Source organism: Melozone crissalis, unplaced genomic scaffold (genome assembly GCF_028551555.1).
Source record: "Melozone crissalis strain CALT ecotype California unplaced genomic scaffold, PUWL_Pcris_2 ptg000018l_1, whole genome shotgun sequence".
NCBI lineage: Eukaryota > Metazoa > Chordata > Aves > Passeriformes > Passerellidae > Melozone > Melozone crissalis.
Window position 1 is genome coordinate 44,540,167 of NW_026535796.1, and position 21,688 is coordinate 44,561,854.

General features: G+C 45.1%; 1 protein-coding gene across 1 annotated transcript; it reads left to right on the forward strand.

Annotated features, from left to right (window-relative positions):
* Window positions 1-644: 644 nt before the first annotated feature.
* HHIPL1 (HHIP like 1) lies at window positions 645-21,432 on the forward strand. Its single transcript, XM_054276055.1, has 9 exons — window positions 645-911; window positions 5,624-6,270; window positions 8,624-8,767; window positions 9,585-9,913; window positions 12,097-12,223; window positions 12,507-12,652; window positions 15,479-15,560; window positions 17,376-17,458; window positions 20,770-21,432. The coding sequence occupies exons 1-9, from the start codon at window positions 645-647 to the stop codon at window positions 21,279-21,281; spliced, it is 2,337 nt and encodes a 778-aa protein (XP_054132030.1). The 3' UTR covers window positions 21,282-21,432.
* Window positions 21,433-21,688: the final 256 nt, after the last annotated feature.

A 21,688-nucleotide genomic window follows, 5' to 3' on the forward strand; every position in this document is an offset into this window, starting at 1 on the left:
ACAAAGCAAAGTATGTCACCTGGGCTGCCTAGGGTGTAGCGACTACACCAGACTTCTTTCCAGCCTCAAAGCTAAATCTAATCAGTCTCAGCCAGGATGAGATTGACAAAGGATGCAGAAGCACTAGTTGTACTGAAGTTAGGTTTTATTGTTATTAAACATTAAACATCTTGTTATTAAACATGTCCATCAGCCGCATAAACTCCGAGTGCTATTATTCTGTCGTGTCTGTGTCACACAAAACCCTCAGCGGCAGAGCTGAGTCCAGCAGACATCCCTTGAGGAGCCGGCCTAAGGAATCAGTTCCCAGGCCCAGGGTGTCACACTGCGGGGCTGTGTGAGTGACACCCTGTGCCGGCTGTCCAGCCAAGCACCTGCCCGGCAGCGCTCTGGGCGGAATCCAAACAAAACCTCCCGTCCGAAGGCACCGCGGAACCCCGCGGGTGCGGCGAGCGGCGGTGCCGGCCCCGGGGAGGCCTCTCCCCCGGCAGAGCCATGAGGGGCCGGGCCGGGCGGAGCGGGGTGGGGGCAGCGCTCCCCGGGCCGGCCGTGTCCCGGCAGAGCCATGCGGGGCCCGAGGGCGGAGCGGGGCGGGTGCAGCGCTCCCCTGGCCGGCCGTGCCCGGGCCGTGTCCCGGCAGAGCCATGCGGGGCCCGCGGGCGGCCCTGGCGCTGCTGCTGGCGGCGGCGCTCGCCCCGCGGCCGGCACGGCCGCACCCGCAGTGCCTGGACTTCAAGCCGCCGTTCCGGCCGCCGCGGGGCCTCGCCTTCTGCCGCCGCTACGGGGAGTTCGGCTGCTGCGACCCGAGCCGCGACAGCGCCCTGCTGCAGCGCTTCTACAGCCTCAGCGCCAGCTTCGACGAGCGCACCTACGCCGCCTGCGCCGGGCACCTGCAAGAGCTGCTGTGCCAGGTGAGACCTCCGGGAGCCCCTGATGCACTGAGGGATCTACCGTGCAGGGCTCGGACCCGTAGGGCTCGTCAGCCCCTGCACGGAGCTCTGTGTGGGCATGGATGCTTCTATCCCATCGCGGTGCTTTGGCCCAGGTGTGTGTGCATCTACTCCTGCAGGGCTGCATAGAGCCCGGGTATGGATGCTTGGCACAGACAGGGGTGCATTGATCTCATGGGTGCACTGGTGCCATGGGTGCATTGATCCGATGCACTGGTTCAGGCACAGAAACCCTGAACAGTCGATGGGAATGTGAGCCATGACATTAATTCCCAAGCCCAGACTGGAGTACCTACCCACAGGTACATCATCCATGGCATTGGCACCTGGGCACAGGCATGGGTACATCAGCCCACACATCAGTGCATCAGGGATAGCACAGCAGCCCAGGCATGTGCTCCCAGGCACTGGAAAGAGTGACTGTCCATCATCAAGTATTCCAGTGGACTTTTTCTTCTTTGGCAGTTGTCTGAAAGAGGAGCAGGGATGTTGCTCTTCTTTAGTTTAGGAGCAGCAGTCTCTGAGATAGGTAAATGGGCAGTTCCGTTTGCACAGTCTCCTCCCCTCCCAGAGTTAGGATACCAATCTGGTGAAGAAATCCACAGGGCACCTGCCTGCACAAATCTTGCTCCTTGTTATGACCAGCTGATGGGATCAGGAGCTTTTTTTGTATTGGGTTACTTTTAGCAGGTGCCAGATGCTAACAGTCCTGGGGATGGGTGCAGAGCAATGCCTGTGGATGTGGCCCAGGAAACTCTGTGGTGGTCATCCTGCACAGGGCGGAATTTCCACTTAGAGCTGATGTTCTGGGGCCAGATATGATAATGGGATGATCACAGTCTGCACAGAGCAAAGTGTCTCACCCTATCATCAGTGGAGGCTTCGCATGTATGATAATGCCCCTGAGACAGAGCAGCTCAGCACTGTGCAAGTGTAAACCTTAAATTAATTCAGACAGTGGAGTCTTGTCTGCTGTGCTCAGATGGGATCAAAATGACTTTTCAGAAATCCTGCTCATAGTATTTTGCCAGTACCTCCTTAAGGTGTGAAGAGAAAGACAACACTTTTCCACACCAGGATCTATAGAATTGACTTCTATTTCATCTCACATTGTACTGGAAGCAAAAAACATTTGAATATATTTCTGCAAGAAGCAGTGTCTAAGAGTCCATTCGCAGATAGGACACCAGTTAGCAATGTGTGCTAAGCACTCCTGCTTCTGGAAGTGATAACTAGGTCTCCTGTGTTTGTCAGAAAGCCAATCATTGAAAATGTCTCCAGAAGCAGAGAAATATTTCCCTGTGGGAGCAATGATTCACTGAAATGTTCTGATGAGCTCAGTGCATCACCAGCCCAGATGTGGCCACACACCACTGCCTCTGGCTGCACAAGCATGTGTTCATTCACAAGCAATGAACTTCAGTCATTGCAAACACTCTAGAAACATTCTGCTTCTATTCATTCATTATATATACAATTTATATCCTAGACCTGAATTACCTGTGACTTACTCAGCACACTTCTGTCTCTTTCTGCTCACAATTCATGATTTCTCTCAAATGTGATCAAATTATTTTGACAAGTGTCTCAGTTTGTGGATTCTTGCCTTTTCCTGAATTCTTAGAATAATAGAACAGTTTTATTTGGAAAGGACCTAGTCCAACCTCTCCTGCAATGAGCAGGGACAGCTTCAACTAGATCAGGTTGCTCAACTTGTCCTTGAATGTTTCCAGGGATGGGGCTTCTATCACCTCTCTTGGCAACCTGTTACGGTTGCCAAGAGAGGTGATAGAAGCTCCATCCCTGGAAAATACCCTCGTTGTAAACAACCTCTTTCTTAAATCTGATCTGTGTTGACCCTCCTCCAGTTTAAAGCCATTACCTCTTGTCCTGCCACTACACCTCCCTGTAAATCATCCATCTCCAGTTCTCCTGTGGAAGGTGCCATGAGATTACCTTGGAGCCTTCTCTTCTCCACCACACTGCAAGAGCAGATGCCTCACTCTGCTTCTCAGGGAACAGCTTGCTTAAAGGCTTGAGTTTCCACATGGAGGTGGTCAAGCAATGCCAGGGATGTTGTGGAGGTTGAATGCTTTTCTGAGGAGTCCTGTTACTTCCTCCAGGCTGATAGCAGCAGTAAATAAGACATTGTCTGATGTAGGTGTTCCATCAGATTCAGACTGTTGGAATTCCCCAGATAAGGAGCTGCCACTGGATTCCTGGAGCAGACAGGATGCATTTGGTTAGCCTGCCTTAATGTGACTTGTCTTGTTTTCTGATGAGTTATTTTCATAGTACAAACTTGTTCCAGCCCTACTGAAGTAACTGATCATCTGCCCAGTAGTTTCCTCGGTCCTTGGACCACATCATAGTTTAAAATTAATGAACAGACAGCATCATTTGGAAATGACAATTTAGGTCTAATACTGATTCTGGGCTCTGACTACGGGTAGAGCTTCTTGGTATTTTGAGTTATGTGAACATGACAGGATGATGTGAAGGCTGAAGGACCACAACATTTGCTTTCTAAGCAGAGAAATTCAGCAAAAGGCATGAGGCTCCATCTCTTCCAGAAAAAAAATTGGAAAATATTTCACATGTCTTGAAAATACCCTAGGACATGCTTAGGTACTTTCAGGCTAGCGGTAGATCTCTGAATTTCAGTGCCAGTGTAATGCTGCTGTAATTAGCTGTATGCCACCAGGAATGTTGTAAGGAGGGGTGAAGTTGCCCCCAGCTTCTATTCAGACACAGCTGAGGCTGTGGTGAGCAGCTTGCAAGAGCAGAGACAGGGAATCCTTGTCTCTGGGCTATTTTTAATTCTGATGCTGAAGCCAGGGCATTGCTTTGTAATGCATAAGATCCCTGCTTGCTTTGAAAGAGGCCTTCACAGAATGAGGTACACCTGAGTGCTCGAGTGAGGAGCCTCCTCTCTCTGAATGGGAAACCTCCATAGGCAACAACACATTGAGCTCCCACCCAGCCCTCCCATCAAATTCCCCTTCTATCTCATTTCAATTTTTTTCCTAAGGCAATTTTTTCAGTCATTACAAGTGAATTGACAAATGCTCTGTCTCTTTCTGTCCCTGGCACACCTCGTCTAACCAAGCCAAGTGTGTTACCCAATCTGCCTGTGTAATTTCAGTGTTTTGTTTCACAAGCAATCTTCTTTTTACCACATTAATTGCTGCTCATTTGGAAGCTTAATAACCTTCATTTTGCAATGAATGGCTTGACATTCCAGGAGGAAAGCTTATTGTACACTAATGATCTGTTATATGGCCTCTCAGTTTATTATGGTATGTAATGGAAAATCAAATAAAAATTAAATATTGTGTATGCTCATTGGCTAATTTAAACAGTTCAGAATCTCAGATGTTATATCTTTTCAGCTATTGAATAGAGTTGTAATCTGCATTAATAAATGTCTCCCTATAGATCTAGATACAGCTCCCTATTTTTTTTTAATTAAGCTGGTTTTGCTTAGTAAAAGAAGCAGCAATGCCAGATAGGAATTAAAGAATACAGAATTTATTTAAATAGTGGTTTCTCCTCTGACCTTTGTTGCCTCAGGTATTTACTGAAATACAGCTTTGAAAATAATTGAGCCTCCACAGAGTCATGTTGCATTATTTGAAGTGCACTTTTGAGGTGTTTGTTGGGAAGATGCATTATAACTGGAAAATATTGTGTTTATTACAAGCAAAAACTCTTGCAAAACAGAACTGAGTCACTTTGGTCAGTTTGTAATTTATAGACAGTTTTACTGAATTGCAGCTTTTTCATAAGGAAAATGTGTCTGTAGGAGTTCTCATCATGATTACGATGAGCTGTGTGACTTCGATCCAGTCCTTAAGCAGATTTCCATGGCTGCACCTTCCATAAACAAGGGTTGAGCTGCAGTTGCTGCCAGGACCTTGCCTGGATTATGGCTACTTGTGCTCACTGTCTGAAATCCTGTAACCTCAGCATCCCTCACAGAACTTGGTGACCCATGCCATGATCATGAGATGCCTTTCACCACTCCTGGCTGGGGATATAAACTATCTGTAGGCAAAGGTCCACCAGCAAAGGCAGCTGGACCCAGGCAAGGATGGTGTCCTCCCTCCTCCTCCTCCACTTTCACATCCCGCTGTAAATCACATCCATGTTTGAGAGCCGTGCCTGGATTATGAGATGATGAGGTATTCATGTCCCAGGCTTTGGCCCTGATGGCCTTTCCATTCTATCATCAGTGTGCAGGGCCTGAATCTTCTCAGCTAATTCTTTGGTTTCACTTCTGCTCTGTGATTAATCTTATTATAGACAGAGTCAGAGCATCCAAGGAAGAAAAGTCTCTTTTTCCCCAGTGCAGCCTGCTAGGGTGATGTAGGAACATAGGCATCATTGCAGGGTTTTTTGAAGAGTTCTGCGGTTGGAATAAATCAGTAACAGCTTGAGGAAGTCAGCTTTCACCAGGAACACTGAAGATAATTTCCATGAGTGCTGAGACAAACCCCCTCTCTAAGATCTTTCCCTCTGCTAACATATCTTCAGAATAAACCACAACATATCTTGTAATTAAGATGAAATATCTCCAATTAGCATCACCTCTCCAATTAGCATCACTGCTCAGCTGTTTCAAATCTGATCCAATAAATGACTTGAACCTTTTTCTCCCTCCCTCCCTCTAGGAGTGCTCCCCATATGCAGCTCACTTGTACGACGCTGAGGACCCCTCCACGCCCGTGCGGACGATCCCAGGGCTGTGCCAGGACTACTGCACGCAGCTGTGGCACAGCTGCCGCTCCATCTTCCGCGCCCTCTCCGCAGACCCGGAGCTGACCGCGCTGGAGAACAACGCGGCAAAGTTTTGCCGCTACCTGTCCCTGGAGGACACCGACTACTGCTTCCCCCACCTGCTGGCCAACCAGCACCTGAACCAGAACCTGGGGTTGGTGACGGCCGACGCCGAGGGCTGCCTGCAGCTCTGCCTCGTGGAGGTGGCCAACGGGCTGCGCAACCCCGTGGCCATGGTGCACGCCAACGACGGCACCCACCGCTTCTTCATCGCCGAGCAGGTGGGCCTCGTGTGGGCCTACCTGCCCGATGGATCCAGGCTGGAAAAGCCATTCCTGAACATCAGCGAGGCTGTGCTCACCTCGCCCTGGGAAGGTGATGAGAGAGGCTTTCTGTGCATTGTCTTCCATCCTAAATTCAAATTTAACGGTAAAGTGTACGTCTACTACTCAGTTGAAGTTAACTTTGAAGAGAGAATCCGAATCAGTGAGTTCAGAATTTCTCCCACTGACATGAATGCCTTGGACCATGGTTCTGAAAGGTATTGTGAAACACGTGGTTTTTTTTTAAGATCTTAGAGGGCCATGTGCAGTTTTAAAGATCGTTAATGAATGACACTTGCTTAGCTTCATGGTTTTGCATTCCAGAGTGCTAGCATGTTAGTCCAAGTCCATGCCTAGTGTATTGAGGTGCAGAAGCTGTGTGTCCTCCATGGATGAACTGCAAGTGTGCAGGGCTGAAGCATGTACAATTCTCATTTCTGGCATGTCACAGCATTTAGCTAAACATGGATTAAACATTATTTATAGTTAGTGTTTTGGGGTTGTTGTTGGGTGGGGCTTTGAAGTTTGTTTGTTTTGTACTTTTGTGATTGCCCTTTAAAATAGACCTCTGCAAAGAATGAGTGAAATTCATTCCAAAGCCAAAATTTCCAAAATTAGTATAAACAAACTAAATGATACCAGACCAAAGATGGATTTGGTCCCATGTTTCTCTATCTGAACAACAACTCAACCCTTTGATATTACAAATTTAATATCAAATTAAATAAAACACAAGTCACCGTATTATTATGGAGTGCATTTTAATTGGAAATGTCATTTGTTTGAGTCTGGTCTTGCAGTTGTTCCACACTAGTATACACAGATGATGAGAGACTTGTTTGTGGAATCAGGCTCACAGATTTATAACCTGTTGCAGAACTATGTTCTACAACATATGGAACCACTATTGTATATGTTAGTTATGTATAATATGTATATAAGCAACAATATATGTATATAGTTATAGAACCACTGTTTTAAGAGACCTTTGAATATTACTAATTCAAAGATTTTTTGTTCATTATTTGGATTTTATTAGGGGCTTTCCAAACACCCAGCTGTAAATGATTCTAGCTCAAAAATGCACATAGCCTAATGATAGAGAGGGGATACTGGTTTATAAAGCAATTACAGCAATCTAGTGTAACCAGCACTGTAGATGACAGGTAAGGGGAATTACAACGTGGCACTCAGGAAAGCAAATCAGAAACCTGCAGATATCAACTGCCCATGAGCTGTCTTGTTTAAGAATCCTCAGGCTCTATGTTTGTAACAATTTCTGTGCTTACTTAGCTTATGGTTAGTACAGCAAAAGCTTAAGAAAACAAAATTGTGGTCCTATTGTGCTTGTGTAGGCTCAGGTCCCACTGACTTCATCCTGAGCTGCTGCCCAAGAGGGAGCTCAGGCTGACATGTGCTGTGCGCTGCCTTGGCTCAAATGCATGGGTCTGTTTATCCTCAGATGTTTCTCAATGAATTTTGGTTTTTTCCATCTTCGGGATGCTGAGGAAGATTCACCTTTGTGTCCATACAGGATCCTCCCTCATTCCTTCTGTCAGCTGGAACCTGTGCACTTTTGCACAGTTACCTTATCACATAGATGCTGACATTTAACAGGACCATAACTCCATACCTGGGTTCCTTCACACAACTCACAATAACTATCAATATTTCAGAATGGAAAAAAACTGTCTAAAAATGAGATGTTGAAAGTAAGTATTATAATTTGCCTTAGCAGCTATTAAGATGCATTGCCAGCATGAAATCTGGACTCTTTTAGAAGCTGGAAATAATAAACTTCAGTTGTTATACTTGGGAACCTCCACTGCATGTATATGTGGCTTTACCATTCTATAAAATTATAGTTTATGTATTTTCCCCTTTCATGCTATGAAAGGGATTCCAGGAGCATAAAATAAACAAATAAAATAAAGAGTTTGGGGTTAAAATTAAGGTAAATTTTGTTGGTACTTCTTTAAATAGCCTTTGGTAAATTCAGTTTGTTTTGGGTCTGCTTTTAACTGCTCTTTAAACTCAAAAGGTCCTGAGTGTGTAATTATCATTTAAGGATTCTTCTCTCTTTAAGAATTTAACTATTCCTTAATGTTTGAGAAGTTTTATGTTCACCTTGAAAGTGCATGGCAGAACTTTGCCAAAAGCTGTACAGATGGACTGGAGTCCTTTCTCTTACAATTTCCAGTTAGTTATAAGCTCAGATGCCTTTTCTTTAATAAACTAAAAAGAAAAATAAAAAAGAAGATTAACAGGGAGGAAGAAAGAATCAGAGGAAAGGTTTAAGCAATTAAAAGTATATTTTGTCATGTGATTTCCCAGACTTTCCATATTACACAATTTGGTGTTTCTGTAATCTGGAAAATATGTTAAAACTATTTAAGGTTAGAAAATCAGCTATGCCCCAGAAAAAATCAGTAACATGGATATGGAGGAATTTGTACCAAAACCAATGTGTAGCTGCTTCCATCTGTCAAGAACTACATTATCATGATGTTACTCTGCCCTTTGCATAGTGCTTGTGCAGTAGGAAATTGCTTTCTCCCTGTTTTCACTTAGGATAATCCTTGAAATAGAAGAACCTGCTTCCAACCATAACGGAGGAGAACTGCTCTTTGGAGATGATGAGTATCTCTACATCTTCACTGGAGATGGAGGCATGGCAGGGGATCCTTTTGGCACCTTTGGAAATGCCCAGAACAAGTAAGAGTGTGTTGGAATAATACCAGTATAGCCAGATGGGACGTGCGTGAGCTTGTCTGGCTGAACAGAGCTTGGTGCTGAACCCAATAGTGGCAACTGTGGTGTTTCACTCCAGAGACACTTTTGGCTGGCTGGGTGCTGCAGGTGGGCACATGGAGACAAGTCCAGGCATGCAGGAGCTCTGGTGGCTGTGGAATGGAGCTTCCCCCCATAACAAGGTCTGCTCCTCAGGTTTACCTCTGGCAGAGAAGCTTTAAGGTGATGGTGAAGGAAGGGAGTTGGTTCTGATGGAGGGTTTGGATCCAGATCTTTATTCCTGGCCCACAGGCCTCTGAATCCAGCAACAGCTCCAGCAGAATTCCCTGAATCTTGTGGTTGCCGGCTCTTTTAACCCCAGGGAGAAGGGGAGGAAAGGGGTAGGAAGGCACCAACCAGGTACAGGGAAGGAGGTCTTAAGGGACAAATGACACCTGGGTAGCCCAATGCCCCCCCGAGGGGTAGAGGGCATCCTTTGAGTCTGTCAATCACTCAATGCCCTTCTGGAATTCCAGGACTGACAGATAGTGCTGGGAGGGGAAAGGAGAGGTGACTGACACACCTGGGATGGAATTATCAGGGGAGGGACCCGAGGCTCTGAGGTAAACCCTGAAATCACAACGCAACAGAGTGGATCCATCCCTATGGCAGCTCCAGGGTGTGGGAAATCAATACTGTGAAACCCTAGACTTTCCAACCCGACTCCCGCCGCCCCAGTTCTGACTTTTTGCCAAGATCTAACCTTATTTCTTTACCTTTTTCATTGCTTCTCCCAATGCAGATCAGCCCTGCTGGGCAAAGTGCTGCGGATCGATGTGAACAACAATGACCGCGGGCCCCTGTACCGAATTCCCCCCGACAACCCCTTCGTCAGCGACCCCGCGGCGCGCCCCGAGGTCTTTGCCTATGGAGTGAGGAACATGTGGCGCTGCTCCTTCGACAGGGGGGACCCTCACACCAAGGAAGGGAAGGGCAGGCTCTTCTGTGGAGATGTGGGGCAGAATAAATACGAAGAAGTCGACATCGTGGAGAAGGGGAAAAATTACGGCTGGAGGGCGAGGGAAGGGTTCAGTTGTTATGATAAGAAACTTTGCACCAATTCTTCCTTGGGTAAGTAGATGTGCTCTTGTTTTTGTGGTGTTCACATTCTCTGAACCGGGAGAGGCATAATTCTCTCTCCCAGGGTTTTTCGTGGGGAAGGCAGTGAGAAGCACATAGCGAGAAGAGAAAACAATTCTTATCTCTGCTTGCTGCTCCTGTTGTTTGGCATGTGTAGAATGTGTTACGGAGATTGTTTACCAAGAGGGATTTGTTAATTGGACACCAGTGATGGTTGTTTTTGATTGGCCAATTGAGTCAAAGCTGTGTCGTGACTGTCTGGGGACAGTCATGAGTTTTTCTTTAGTATCTCTTTAGTATAGTTATAGTATTAGCGTAATACAATATAGCTTAATAAAGCATTTGTTCAGCATTCTGAAATCATATAGTCAGAGCACATTATTTCCTACATTGGGGTCACTCTGAATCGATACATTTTTTAATTCCTGCCTTCAAAGCCTGGCTGCTTGGTGGCAAACACACCTTTTTGAGATGTCAACCTCTGCTGTCCCTCTAGAAGGGAACTGGCTTGGGCATAAATACTGAAAGTACAAATATTACTGTTTCTGAGTTAGGAAGAAAGTGAAACATGCTAGCTGTTGTTTTTCTAGGTGATTTGTGTTGTTAGTGATTCTGTGGTTTAGAGGATAATTTAATCTTTGCCACATAAAATAAGCTTTTGTGCAGAAGCAAGAAAAAATTGGAGGAATTGTATTTTTCTCCATAACTCAACCTTATTTAAAAAAAACAGAGAAAAACATTGACTGATCAACTCTTATGCACACTGCCTGCTCTGCAGGTAACTGAATGTATGGTGTATTTTCATTTCTTTTAGCTATGCCACAAAGGAAAACTTCATTTTATTTTCATCTCTTTAAACTGTTCAAAATTGGATTGAGGATGTTTGCTGGCTGGCTAAATTCCAGTGAATATGTGAAGTCAGAACATATTGAATTGCAAGGGCTGATGTGGACCATGTCCTGTGCTGGAACCTCTCCTCAGAGATTCAGGGGGCAGTGGAGTGGGCTGGCCCTGATTTGCATTAGCTGAGATTCTGATTCTTTTCTCTTCCATGTGTTGTGTGTTGTTGTCTAATTTTCTTCCTAACATTAACTCAGTTTAAATTCCTTCCTTTTATTAACTTTGCTATAAGTACAAGTGATTAACTGTTTTTTTATAAAAATGTCAAGAGCAGGGAGCAGATTTTTTGCACTCCCTTTGCTGAAGCAGTTGTCAGAGAGCTCATTTATTGCTCTCCTGTGTGACAGTACCCACATGAGCATTCATGGCAGACACTTTACTGAGGTCCCCAGGGATTCAGAGCAATTTTTGATGACTTTAGAGACCCTTTGTTAGAACAGTGAAATGTCACAGCCCCTTTAGAATGATAAGTACAGCTGAAGTGTGGAAAACACCTGCTTTAGAGGAAATTCCACTGGTGCAAATTTCTTGCTGGCAGAGCTGCTGGGTTTGCTACTTGCAGCATGTGCTATGTGGGCAGGGAGAAAGGCTGTGAGGATGAGGAGGAAAGGGTACCAAGAGGTGAGCCAGGAGTTTCAAGAGAAAGGGGAGGGAGGATCTAATGGAGACCCTCCAAATCAGGACATCTCTCTCTATTTTACATTTGTCTTATGTTTTAACTTACATTTCCCAATGAATATGCCAGTACTACATCATTCATGCCTCTGCCATCCCATAAATATTTGATGGCCCTTTCAAGTTGCTTCTCCATCTCAGAGGAACAGAAGCTATTTGTGCTGACATCTGACATATCTTTTCATCAGTGCCTGCAGTCTGGAGTCACCCATCTCTTTTTTTTCTTTCACCACCTAGACAAAGCTGCATTGGGCAAACATTTCCTGCATGGGTGCAGTAGCTCTAGGAGTGACCTGTGAATTTGCAGCTAAACCAGACAAGCTCTGTAGAAATGTGCCTGAAGTGGCACTAACAGATGTGGATTCTAGTGGGAGGAGAAGAGCTCAGGAGAATGCTGAGGTGTCTTGGTGAGGGGCAGGGCAATCAAATCTGATTCTGAAAAGGTGAAAATCAAACTAAATACAACTCCATTGGCAATTCATTTAAATAGAAGATGCACCAGGGAACCTGATTGGACTCTGCCACTCTCAGAGCAATCCAGATAAAGAGCTATTCTTCAACATGTGCAAAACAAGTCACAGATCTTTTCTGCCTTACAGATGATGTGCTTCCAATTTATGCATATCCACACAAAATGGGGAAATCTGTTACAGGAGGCTACGTCTACCGAGGCTGTGAGTCTCCAAACCTGAATGGCCTGTACATATTTGGTGATTTTATGAGTGGGTAAGTAAACACTTAGGGCACTCACAGAGTTGTACCCCCAGCTAAAATTCCCCCCAAAATGGCCTGATAGCCCTTCAACCCTCCCCTGTTGTTTTTTCATGGGCTTGTGTTGCGCTTGAAGACAAGGAGTTGCAGGGTATATCATATATTTGGGTTAATATTAAACAATCTTTCACTCAGTTCCTGTTGCAGCTTGTGTGGGCAGGAAGCATTAAATATCCATTCATGTGTCCATTCATACATCATCTAGGTCAGGTTGTGGAAGTGTTCTTTTGCCTTGCAGACGCCTGATGTCTTTGAAGGAGGATCGTGCCACTGGAGAGTGGCAGTACAGTGAAATCTGCATGGGGACAGGACAAACGTGCATGTTCCCTGGGCTTATCAATAACTACTACCAATACATCATCTCCTTTGCTGAAGATGAAGCAGGTAATCTTTTAACTTTGTGTCACACTGAATGGCATGTTTCAGAATAGAACACCAGAGAAGGGATCAGAGAGGGCAGCAGGCCGTGGAGAGGCACAGCACTAGTCTTTAAAATATCAGATTCTCAGCATCTCTCAAATACCAAACCGAAGTTACAGTGCTAATTTTGAGGTCTGAGTGCCATGCAGTGCCTGCAGTGGGAGATGGAGTCAGTTGCCTTGGGACTGAGTCTGGTGTGCTGGATGTGCTGCTGCCCTTCCCTCTGGAGAACAGGGAGCAGAGGGGGCAAGTAGAATAAAACAAACCTAGTAAAGAAACCTCATCCTTCACAGTGCCATGCCAAGGGAAATGCAGACCTGGGAGCCTGAGAAGCTCAGACCCAAGGGAGAGCAGGTCTATCCTCTTGTCTAGTTGAGAAGGCTGTGGGCATTATTAATGGATACCGGGAAGCAGATGTCAAGAACAGAAATTATATATCTGCTCACCCTGGGCTGGGGTATTTGTACCTCTCAAGATGAAGCAGAACAAAAGCCTGTGTTATGTCTTGCATGAGGCATCAGCAAAAGAGTCTTTAAGACCATATTTTATTAGTGCCAGCTGGGATTTTGCCTTGCATAGGACTGAAGGATCTCATGTGTTTTCATGACTGCAGACATTTTGCTTTCTGGAAGGGAGCTGCTGCTGTGATTTGAAGAGGAAGAAATAAAGAGTCCTGGGGTGCAAGCTGGTGGTTTCTCCCACTGTTTATACAAGGGTGTTGCAGAATGTGCAGCCCATGCAGCCCCTGGCTGGGGGCAGGCAGAGGATGAGCCCCACAATGTGTGCTTCATGTGTGACCCAGCAGTGCAGGAGTTGTGCTCTGCCCTGCTCCAGGGAGGTCTTGGCTCATGATCACAAGCACCTGCTTCCAGAATGCCCCAGCTTTTAAACATCTGTTTTTTCCTGCAGATTATGTCAAGTTTGGATGTTGCTCAAATCATATAAATGCAAATTTTATCTTGTGAATGCAAATCCTCCAAGTTAAGTATTAGCTTGAAAGTTTGACTATTTTTTTAGAGTTAAATTCAATTTTCTTTAATGGTTAATATTCATGGAATTTACAGCTATTTCACAGTGCTGTGGTGAGAAGGATATCTTAACCTAAAATCAAATAATTTAGTTCAAATCAGCTCTGTGCCAAGTGCAATATCAAGCTGTTGATTGCAGCCCTTGCTCATGCACATGAGGATGATCTCCCTCATCCTGTGCTTGTCAACAGAGTCTGGACAAAGCAGGGGTGAAATGCTGCCACCTTTTTGCCCTACACTGTGCCTTGCATAAGTATGATAGAGCTGAGTGGAGATTTGGGCTGGAGTCTTTTTTCAGAGGCAGTTAATTGCCTTGTGTCTGCTTTATAGTAATGGAAAGAAATCTGTTGATAACAATGTGGTGAGGTTGCTTCATCTGCTGTGAACAGCCTTTTCTTCACCTTTTTTGTGTACTAGGAATCTCATGCTTTACAAGTTTGCCGCACAGTTTATTTGAACAGGGTTTTCTTCACAGAAGCATTGAAGTTTTGGAGTTGTTGCTCTGATGGGTGTTAATGTCCCTGCTCCAGTGGGTGTGTAAATGTCGTGGGGAGATCTCTGTTTTTGGCTCATTGCACAGCAATTATAAAGGAATCAGCCCCATCCCTGGCCAGCAGAACCTGTCAGAGACACCCCAGCACTGTGTCTGTGGGTCACATGTGTGCAGCCTGTGTGCTTCACGGCCTGAGCACCCAAACTCCTGCTGGTAACTTCCAGGGAAGGGGCAGGATGTAAAACACACATCACCACAAAACCCAGTGCCAGCTGTTTCCTGTCCCCTTGGACCAAGGCTGCCTCTGGCCTGTCATTAATGAAGCTGACCAGAAAAATGAAGCCACCAGACAGGGGTAGGCAAAGGTTTCTGCCCTGGGATTATCCAGAGGAGCTCAGCTCAGGGCAGCACAGGAGAGCAGGAAGGAGGATGGAGACTCACCTCAGCTGCCACCAATTGCCTATACATTCCTTTGGTCACACTGACCTCTCTGTTCCTTCCCCTCTTCCCCTTGGATTACCAATAGAACACCCAAAAAAATCTGCCTTACTCAGTAAGCATCTTGCTTCTTTTTCTATCTTCTCTCTCTCTTTTTTATTTTAATATTGCAAATATATTTTTTCTCTCTGATCCTTTTTGTTGCACTTCTCAAGCACTTGAGCTCTCAAAATAGTGCCAGAAGGACTGTTTATCCCAGTCTCCCCTGCACAACAGGAGAAGGGAGGATAGAAATGCAGTTAAGAGAAAATAAGTCAAATAAAGGGTGATGGACATTGTTTGGTTGAAGGTTGAGCCCTGCACATGTGACCTGACAGAGCTGTGATGAATCAAATGCCTTTTGTCTGGGGTATGTCTCACTCTGTGAATGTGCTAGAGAAAGCAAAAGCAAAATCTTGTTCTCCTGTAATTCACCCCAAAGGACTGCTTCATCCAAATGAGCAGAAGACAGTGAACTTTCTTAATTTCCTTTCATTTCAACAAAAGTAATTCAGGGTTTGGCTGTTTTACTTTAGAGAAGTCAAAGGACACAGATCATAATGAGATGACAAGGAAGGTCTGGGCAGGTGAACCTGCAGTGGACACTTGTCCAAGTAGTAATTCATGACAATTTGTAAAAGCTGCCACTCACTAAGAGTATTTTATGCCAATGGACTGCAGATGGCTCTCAGACCCATGATGCAGAGTTAATGCCTTTGTGCTGCAAAGGACAGAAACTCCATGGACAGTTTTCATGGGTGTGTTTGGTTTGTTTTTTTTTTTTTTTACCAGGGGAATTGTACTTCCTATCTACTGGTGTACCAAGTGCCACAGCTCCCAATGGAGTGGTGTACAAAGTGGTGGACACCTCCAGGTATGAGATGTTCTTGTTGCAAGGCCTGGTGATGGTGCAGTGAGTCCTGGTGTGGATGGTGTGGATGTGATGGTGTGGATGTGATGAATCATGTTGGCTGACTCATTAACTCTCCTCCCATGCTGGGTCCTTCTGGGGAATTCAATCAAGGAACATCTGGAGCAACCCACTGTGGGTCTGCTTTGCCACTGCATTCGTGGGGGTGTACATGCCTGGTGCCAAACTTTTGTGGGGCTTGTTGGTGTTATGTGGGTTTGGAGATTTCCTGAATGCTAAAGAAGTATTTTATGGGTGGCTTGTCTTTCTTTGGCAAAGTTTCTCTAGGTTTCTGCCCAAAAGGAGGCACTTTTTCTCAAGGTGTTTTTTTATGAGTTCCTCTCCATCCCCTTTTTCATCTCCCACAAGAGCCCTGTTTCCCCAGACCATGGCAGCCAAAGCTGGATCAGCATGACCTGCAGTGCCTTTTTGGGCAAACCAGACAGGAAAATCAAAGAGTACATTCCTCTCAGTGTTTCAAAGAGCAATATGGATTGAACAAGAAAAAAGGACCATCATTACACCTCCTGGTTTCCATGTGCCTGAATCTGAGACTGGGCAAGGCAGGGAATAGCTGTGTTTTATGGGAAGACTTACAGCTGTTTTTTCCATCTTCCTGTTTTTGAAGTGTTACTATTATTGGCTGAACACCAAGCTACTTTCAGCCAGAAATGGAGAGTGAGATTCTTTAATAGATTTTTTTTTAATGGATTGAATTTACAGCTTTAGTTATCTGAGGATTTTGAACCAAGCCACTTGTCTAGTTTTACATTGAAACCAATCCCCAAACTTAAAAAGCCCCCAGATCTGTCATGTGTTTCCTCCAACTCTCCTCTGTCAGGAGCATTTTCCATTATCTAATGCAACAGAAGAGTTCCTGTAAACTGTGTATGAAGAAGCTGGTATTACGCAACCTGTGCAGAAATAGAGAAAGCAGGAGTCAAACACCAGCCGTGAGTTTAAGCTTAAAAAAACTTCATTCATGTTCAGAGTACCAAAAAAAGTAATTGGAAAGTTCATAAAAGTAGGGAACATCCTTGTATAGGCAGTTAAGAGAGAGGCTCTCTGCCTTCCACAGAAATGCAAATGCAAACAATCCTAATTGCCCAGGAGTTTTATCCTCCAAATGCATTTTTGAACCAGTTTAAAAACCTCTGAAGAAGTCTGAGGATTACCAAGACCTCTGTCATAGGAAAAAGTGGTGATAAGCTGGATGTGACTTCCCAGAAGTGAAATACATCTCTGTGGCAAACAAATTGTGTCAAAATAAAGCACCATACTAAGACAAAGCCTCTGAGGAGACACTTAGAGTTCTTTTCTGAAACTAATGCATTTTTGGCACGACATTTGTTTGGGCTTTCTGTATGAATAATAGTGTGTTATTTTGCTTCTGTGAAAACAGTCTGAAATCGTGGGTACACATGACCTTTGTGTCAGATGTTCAACATATACTGTCTAGTTTTGTAATTTTTATTTTCATTTTGATTAATCTTTCTATCGTGCTTGAACCTGCCAATGTTTTATTTCCTTAATGGCTTCAATAGTGTCAACTGAAAACACAGAGGACTCCACTGCCTTGTGAATATTTGGACTTTCATCAATGGTGATCTGTGATTCCTTAGTTATGTTTTCTAATGTAAGAGATTAGTTGCACCATTTAAACAGAATTTTTTTTTCCCCAATAAGAATTAGGTTCTTAAAAAAACAATGGGAAGCAAAGTGTTGCAATGCCAGAGGAAAGGAATTAATTGTGCAGTGTATGTGTCCCTTTCTTTCAAGGACAGCACCACCAGGAAAGTGCCAAGTTGATCCGTCGCCAGTGAAAGTCAAAAGCAAGCGCATCCCGTTTGTGCCAAAGGAGAGTGAGTGCAACTCTTGCTGTTCATTATTGGTTCATGTTAGCCGGCATTAGATACAAACTCCAGATTTGCACTATCTGTCCACATTTGTGGAAAATACCCAGAACTTCACTCTTCAGGATATCCTCAAAATTAAATCTTACCAGATGTTTTGGATCTGAAGAGTTGGTTCAAATAAGTCATACAGTATTTCCCCTTTCCTGGCCATGTGAAATTTCCTTTGTAGTTTCTGACCCTGTTCATTTTCCCTTTTTCATGCTACATTGTACACATTTCATTACCACCGGCTTGCTTTCCCTGTAACTGTGCCTGTCCAGAGACCCTGTGCTCAATGGTGCTTTTCAGTGACAAGTGATTTTTTGCAGTATCTTCAGGTAGTGGAGAGGATATGATGGGTAAAGGGCTGGGAAGTAGCTCACTGAGCAAGATGAGAGCTGAGTCATTGTTAGTTGAAAGTGAGAAAATATGGAATGAGAAAATGCTCCCAAAAGAATCAGTGATCACACACTGAGGTGAACTTTTGGCTTACCCAAACCCTCCAGGGCCTTTTGGTTGCTTCATGCTGCATGAAGTATTGTACTGCTAAAGCTGGAATAGTCAGTGGAGCTGAATCTGCAGCAAGCCAAGTACTCTTTATGTGTGGTACAAAAACCTAAACAAAATATTAGGATCTTATGTGAGGTATAAAAACCTAAACACAATATTGGGGTCTTATGTGAGGTACAAAAACCTAAACACAATGTTAGGATCTCTAGGCAGTATCACTGTTCTTTTCCCCTGTGCTTTTAATTTACACATGTAGGTACCTAGGCAGCACCCCAACAAATTCCCTTCCAACTCAGCATAGTCCATGAACTTTCATAGTCCATGAACAAAGCTAATGGTACTGCAGGAACTCCAAAGTCAGGATACTTTTATTTAATTTTTAATTACATTAATCACGTTACATTGCATTTGAGTCACTAACAGTTCCTACAGCTTTGGCTTCAGGGAATAATGAGGGCACTCAGCACCTTGCAACACTGAGTCTTTAAGGTGGAACAAATTCTAAGGCTAATTATTGACTGCTGACATGTCTGAGCACTCAGTATCTTCAGAGATGTTCTCCTTTTCTAGCTGTGCAGGCAGTTTCCAAATATTAGTAGCTTGGTTCATGTTCAACCATTTTTGTCTGTTTCTGCTTATGCATTATTATCTACACAAGTCCAAAGTTCAGGTTTTTAAGCTATATATATAACTAAGTCTTTTGGGCTTGTTTACAAGGTAGTTTTTGTCATAAATTAAAACTTAGAAATGGTGGGAGAGATTATACCTAGTGTGTCAAGAGCTACCCTCTCTTTTTGGTGAAAAATAAGCATGGCCATTTTGATTCAGAAGCATGCAAACAAGGATGTGTAGCTGTAAATATTTATTGTTTTGGTTAGTATTTAGTCAGTTATTTAGTCTTTTATTTTGGTTAGTATTTAGAATGTAACAGAATCACCAGGGCATCTGCCTTGTATTAGCTATGAGTGCATTTTTTGGAAGTGTATTTAATAAATAGTTTATTAGAGAGTATTATATAATGAGAATTTGATCCAGTGAGGTGAAAAGCTCTCCCAGGTGACCATTAGCTTTCATGCAGCCCTACACAGTGTTCAATCAGTCCCAGGGTTTTCAAGTTCTTTGCCAGACCAGGCTCCAGCAAATGAGCTGGGCACAGGTAAGGCCTTCAAATCTGTTTCTTGCCTTGAGAAACACAGCTTTCAAGGGAAGGAAATATTTTCATGCCATGAACACAATTCCTTTTCAAAGAGCATTATTTGGAAAAACATGGACCACTGTGAGGGTTTGTCTTTTGAGGACAATGGATACTAAGCACAAATAAGAGAGTGATATTTTCCTCCTCTCTGTACTACAAACGAAATGATGAATGAGGATGCATAAATCTGGGATATAATTCAAAGTCATGATGTCTTTGCAAATGTCTGTGACACTGTCCCAGCTCTGTTGAATGTTATTCCATGAAATTCTGAATTGCTTCCTTCTGGCAAACTAAAACTTATTTTTAAGCTAAAAATAAAACACATGTGAATAAGTAAATCCAGTAACACCTGGAAACTGTGACAGCAAAGAATTTTCATCTCTTCAGAGTTCAAGGCTCTTTTTTATTTTTTTTTCCTTTTTTTTATAAGGAAGAACAAACCCAACCCCAAATCCTGTTTTATGTGTTGTCCTGGCAACTCTGTTCCTCTTGCACATTCCAGTTGCCAGAGAGAATTGATTTTGAATGTTCCTGATTTCAGCTCCTCTGAATAAAGCACCTGGCCCAGTGGGGAGGCCACGCTCTCCTCTGGTAACAATCCAGCCCTCAGTAATGAAGAGAAGAGCAGAAATAGAGCCTGTCTGTAAAATGCTTTCTGCAGCTCTTCACCGGGATATGGTGTAGAGCTCCTCTCCTGACTGTGGAGCTCCAGCACCGACCCTTTAAGGGCCAGGCTGACATTTGCCAAGAAAGCTCTTGGAGCTTCCTTTTTGGGAGAGGCTCAGTGTTGGCATTGAGCCCTGCAGTCCTCTCTGCTAGCTAACAGCAGCCGACATTTCCACTGAGGAAATACCGGGTCGCTAAGGGTGTCGTTGCTTCCCAACAGGACCAAGTAGACAAATTCCGAGAAATTAGTTGTACAAGTCAAAAATCAGCACTGGTTTCGTGAAAAAGGGGGGTCTGTCTCCCCCCAAGCCCCCAGCCCTCAGATGGGGCTTAACCCCAAGCAAGGCAGGCCTATCTGGATAACTCAGTCCCTTTTGGAGATAGAGTGCCCGAATAACCAGCCAGCTTGTAGCTGCTGGCTACCCTAAGCAAGCTTAGTGGATTTCAGCTCTTTAGTGATTCTCAGCTCTCTTAGGATTTCAGCTTGAGCTTGCTTGCTTAGGGCGCCTTTGGGCTAGGGGTAGAAGCAGATGGCAAGAGAGGAGAAGAATAAACCATTGCTGGCGTTCCACAGCGATGGTTTATTGAGGGGTCTGTGAAGGGTTCCAGCGACATGCCGAACGGGCTCAAACAGCCCCTTTTTATAGGGTATAGGGGGATCCAAACTTGTCCAACAGTAAGGGTTAGGGGAAAAGTGGCCTATGGGGTTACAGGGATATGGGTCGAGACAGAAGACGGGAGCTTATTTTGCTGTCTCATCATAACTCAGCAGTTCTTACTGTTAAGTCTCAGCACGCCACAAGAGCCATAGCAAACTCAGAGCCTGCTACAGTTTTGTATAGTTGTCTTCAAGCATTGCCCAGAGACTGACAGACCCACGGCTCTCTGCCTTTTCCCCCAACAGAGTTTATTATGAAAACACCACCACCACGTCCCCGCCTGCAGCCCACGACCGAGGCTCCGTGGGGAGGCGTCCCCGGGCCGGGCAGAGCCCCCCGGCCGGGGAAGGGCCCGGAGGAGGAGAAGGGGCAGCGCAGGCAGAAGAAGAAGAAGCAGAAGCAGGGCCCCGGCAATGGCGCGGTGCGGCTGATGCGGCAGGGCCGGCGCGGGCGCGGCCGGGGCCGGCTCGAGGTGTTCATCGACGGCGAGTGGGGCACGGTGTGCGACGATGGCTGGGGCCTGCCCGCCGCCGCCGTGGTGTGCCGCCAGCTCGGCTTCCCCCGCGCCGTGCGAGCCGCCAAGAAGGCGGAGTTCGGGGAAGGCAGCTCGCTCCGCATCCTCCTGGATGATGTGCAGTGCTCCGGGCAGGAGAGGACGCTGCTGGAGTGCTCCCACGCCGGGGTGGGCACGCACAACTGCAAGCACGAGGAGGATGCTGGCGTGGTGTGCAGCCGGGAGGAGGTGACAGACCGGTGACAACAGCCAGCTGGGGGACTTGGAGACGTCACTCTCTTGCCCAACTCTCTAAACCAGCTGCAGTATTGAGGAGGGTGTGCCCTGCCATGGGGATGCTGCATCTGTTCAAATAATCTTATGTTTTCTTAATGTTCGTCCCCAAGCATTTGCCTCAGAGGGAAAAAAAAAGAAGCACTGAATTCAGTATATGGGCAGGGGCTGCATTTCTATGGGGTTTTTTGTAGGAAGAAACCCCCAAGCATCAGCCTTTGTAGATCAGAAAAGAGATACATCCGGTTGCCCTTTCCCATTTCAAAATACAGCATTCTTCTTTCTCATTTCAAAATACAGCATTCTTCAGCTGTGCATCACAATGTTTTGCCAAAAAATAAGTTCCCAAATGACTGTGTTTCACTCTTATGGAAGCA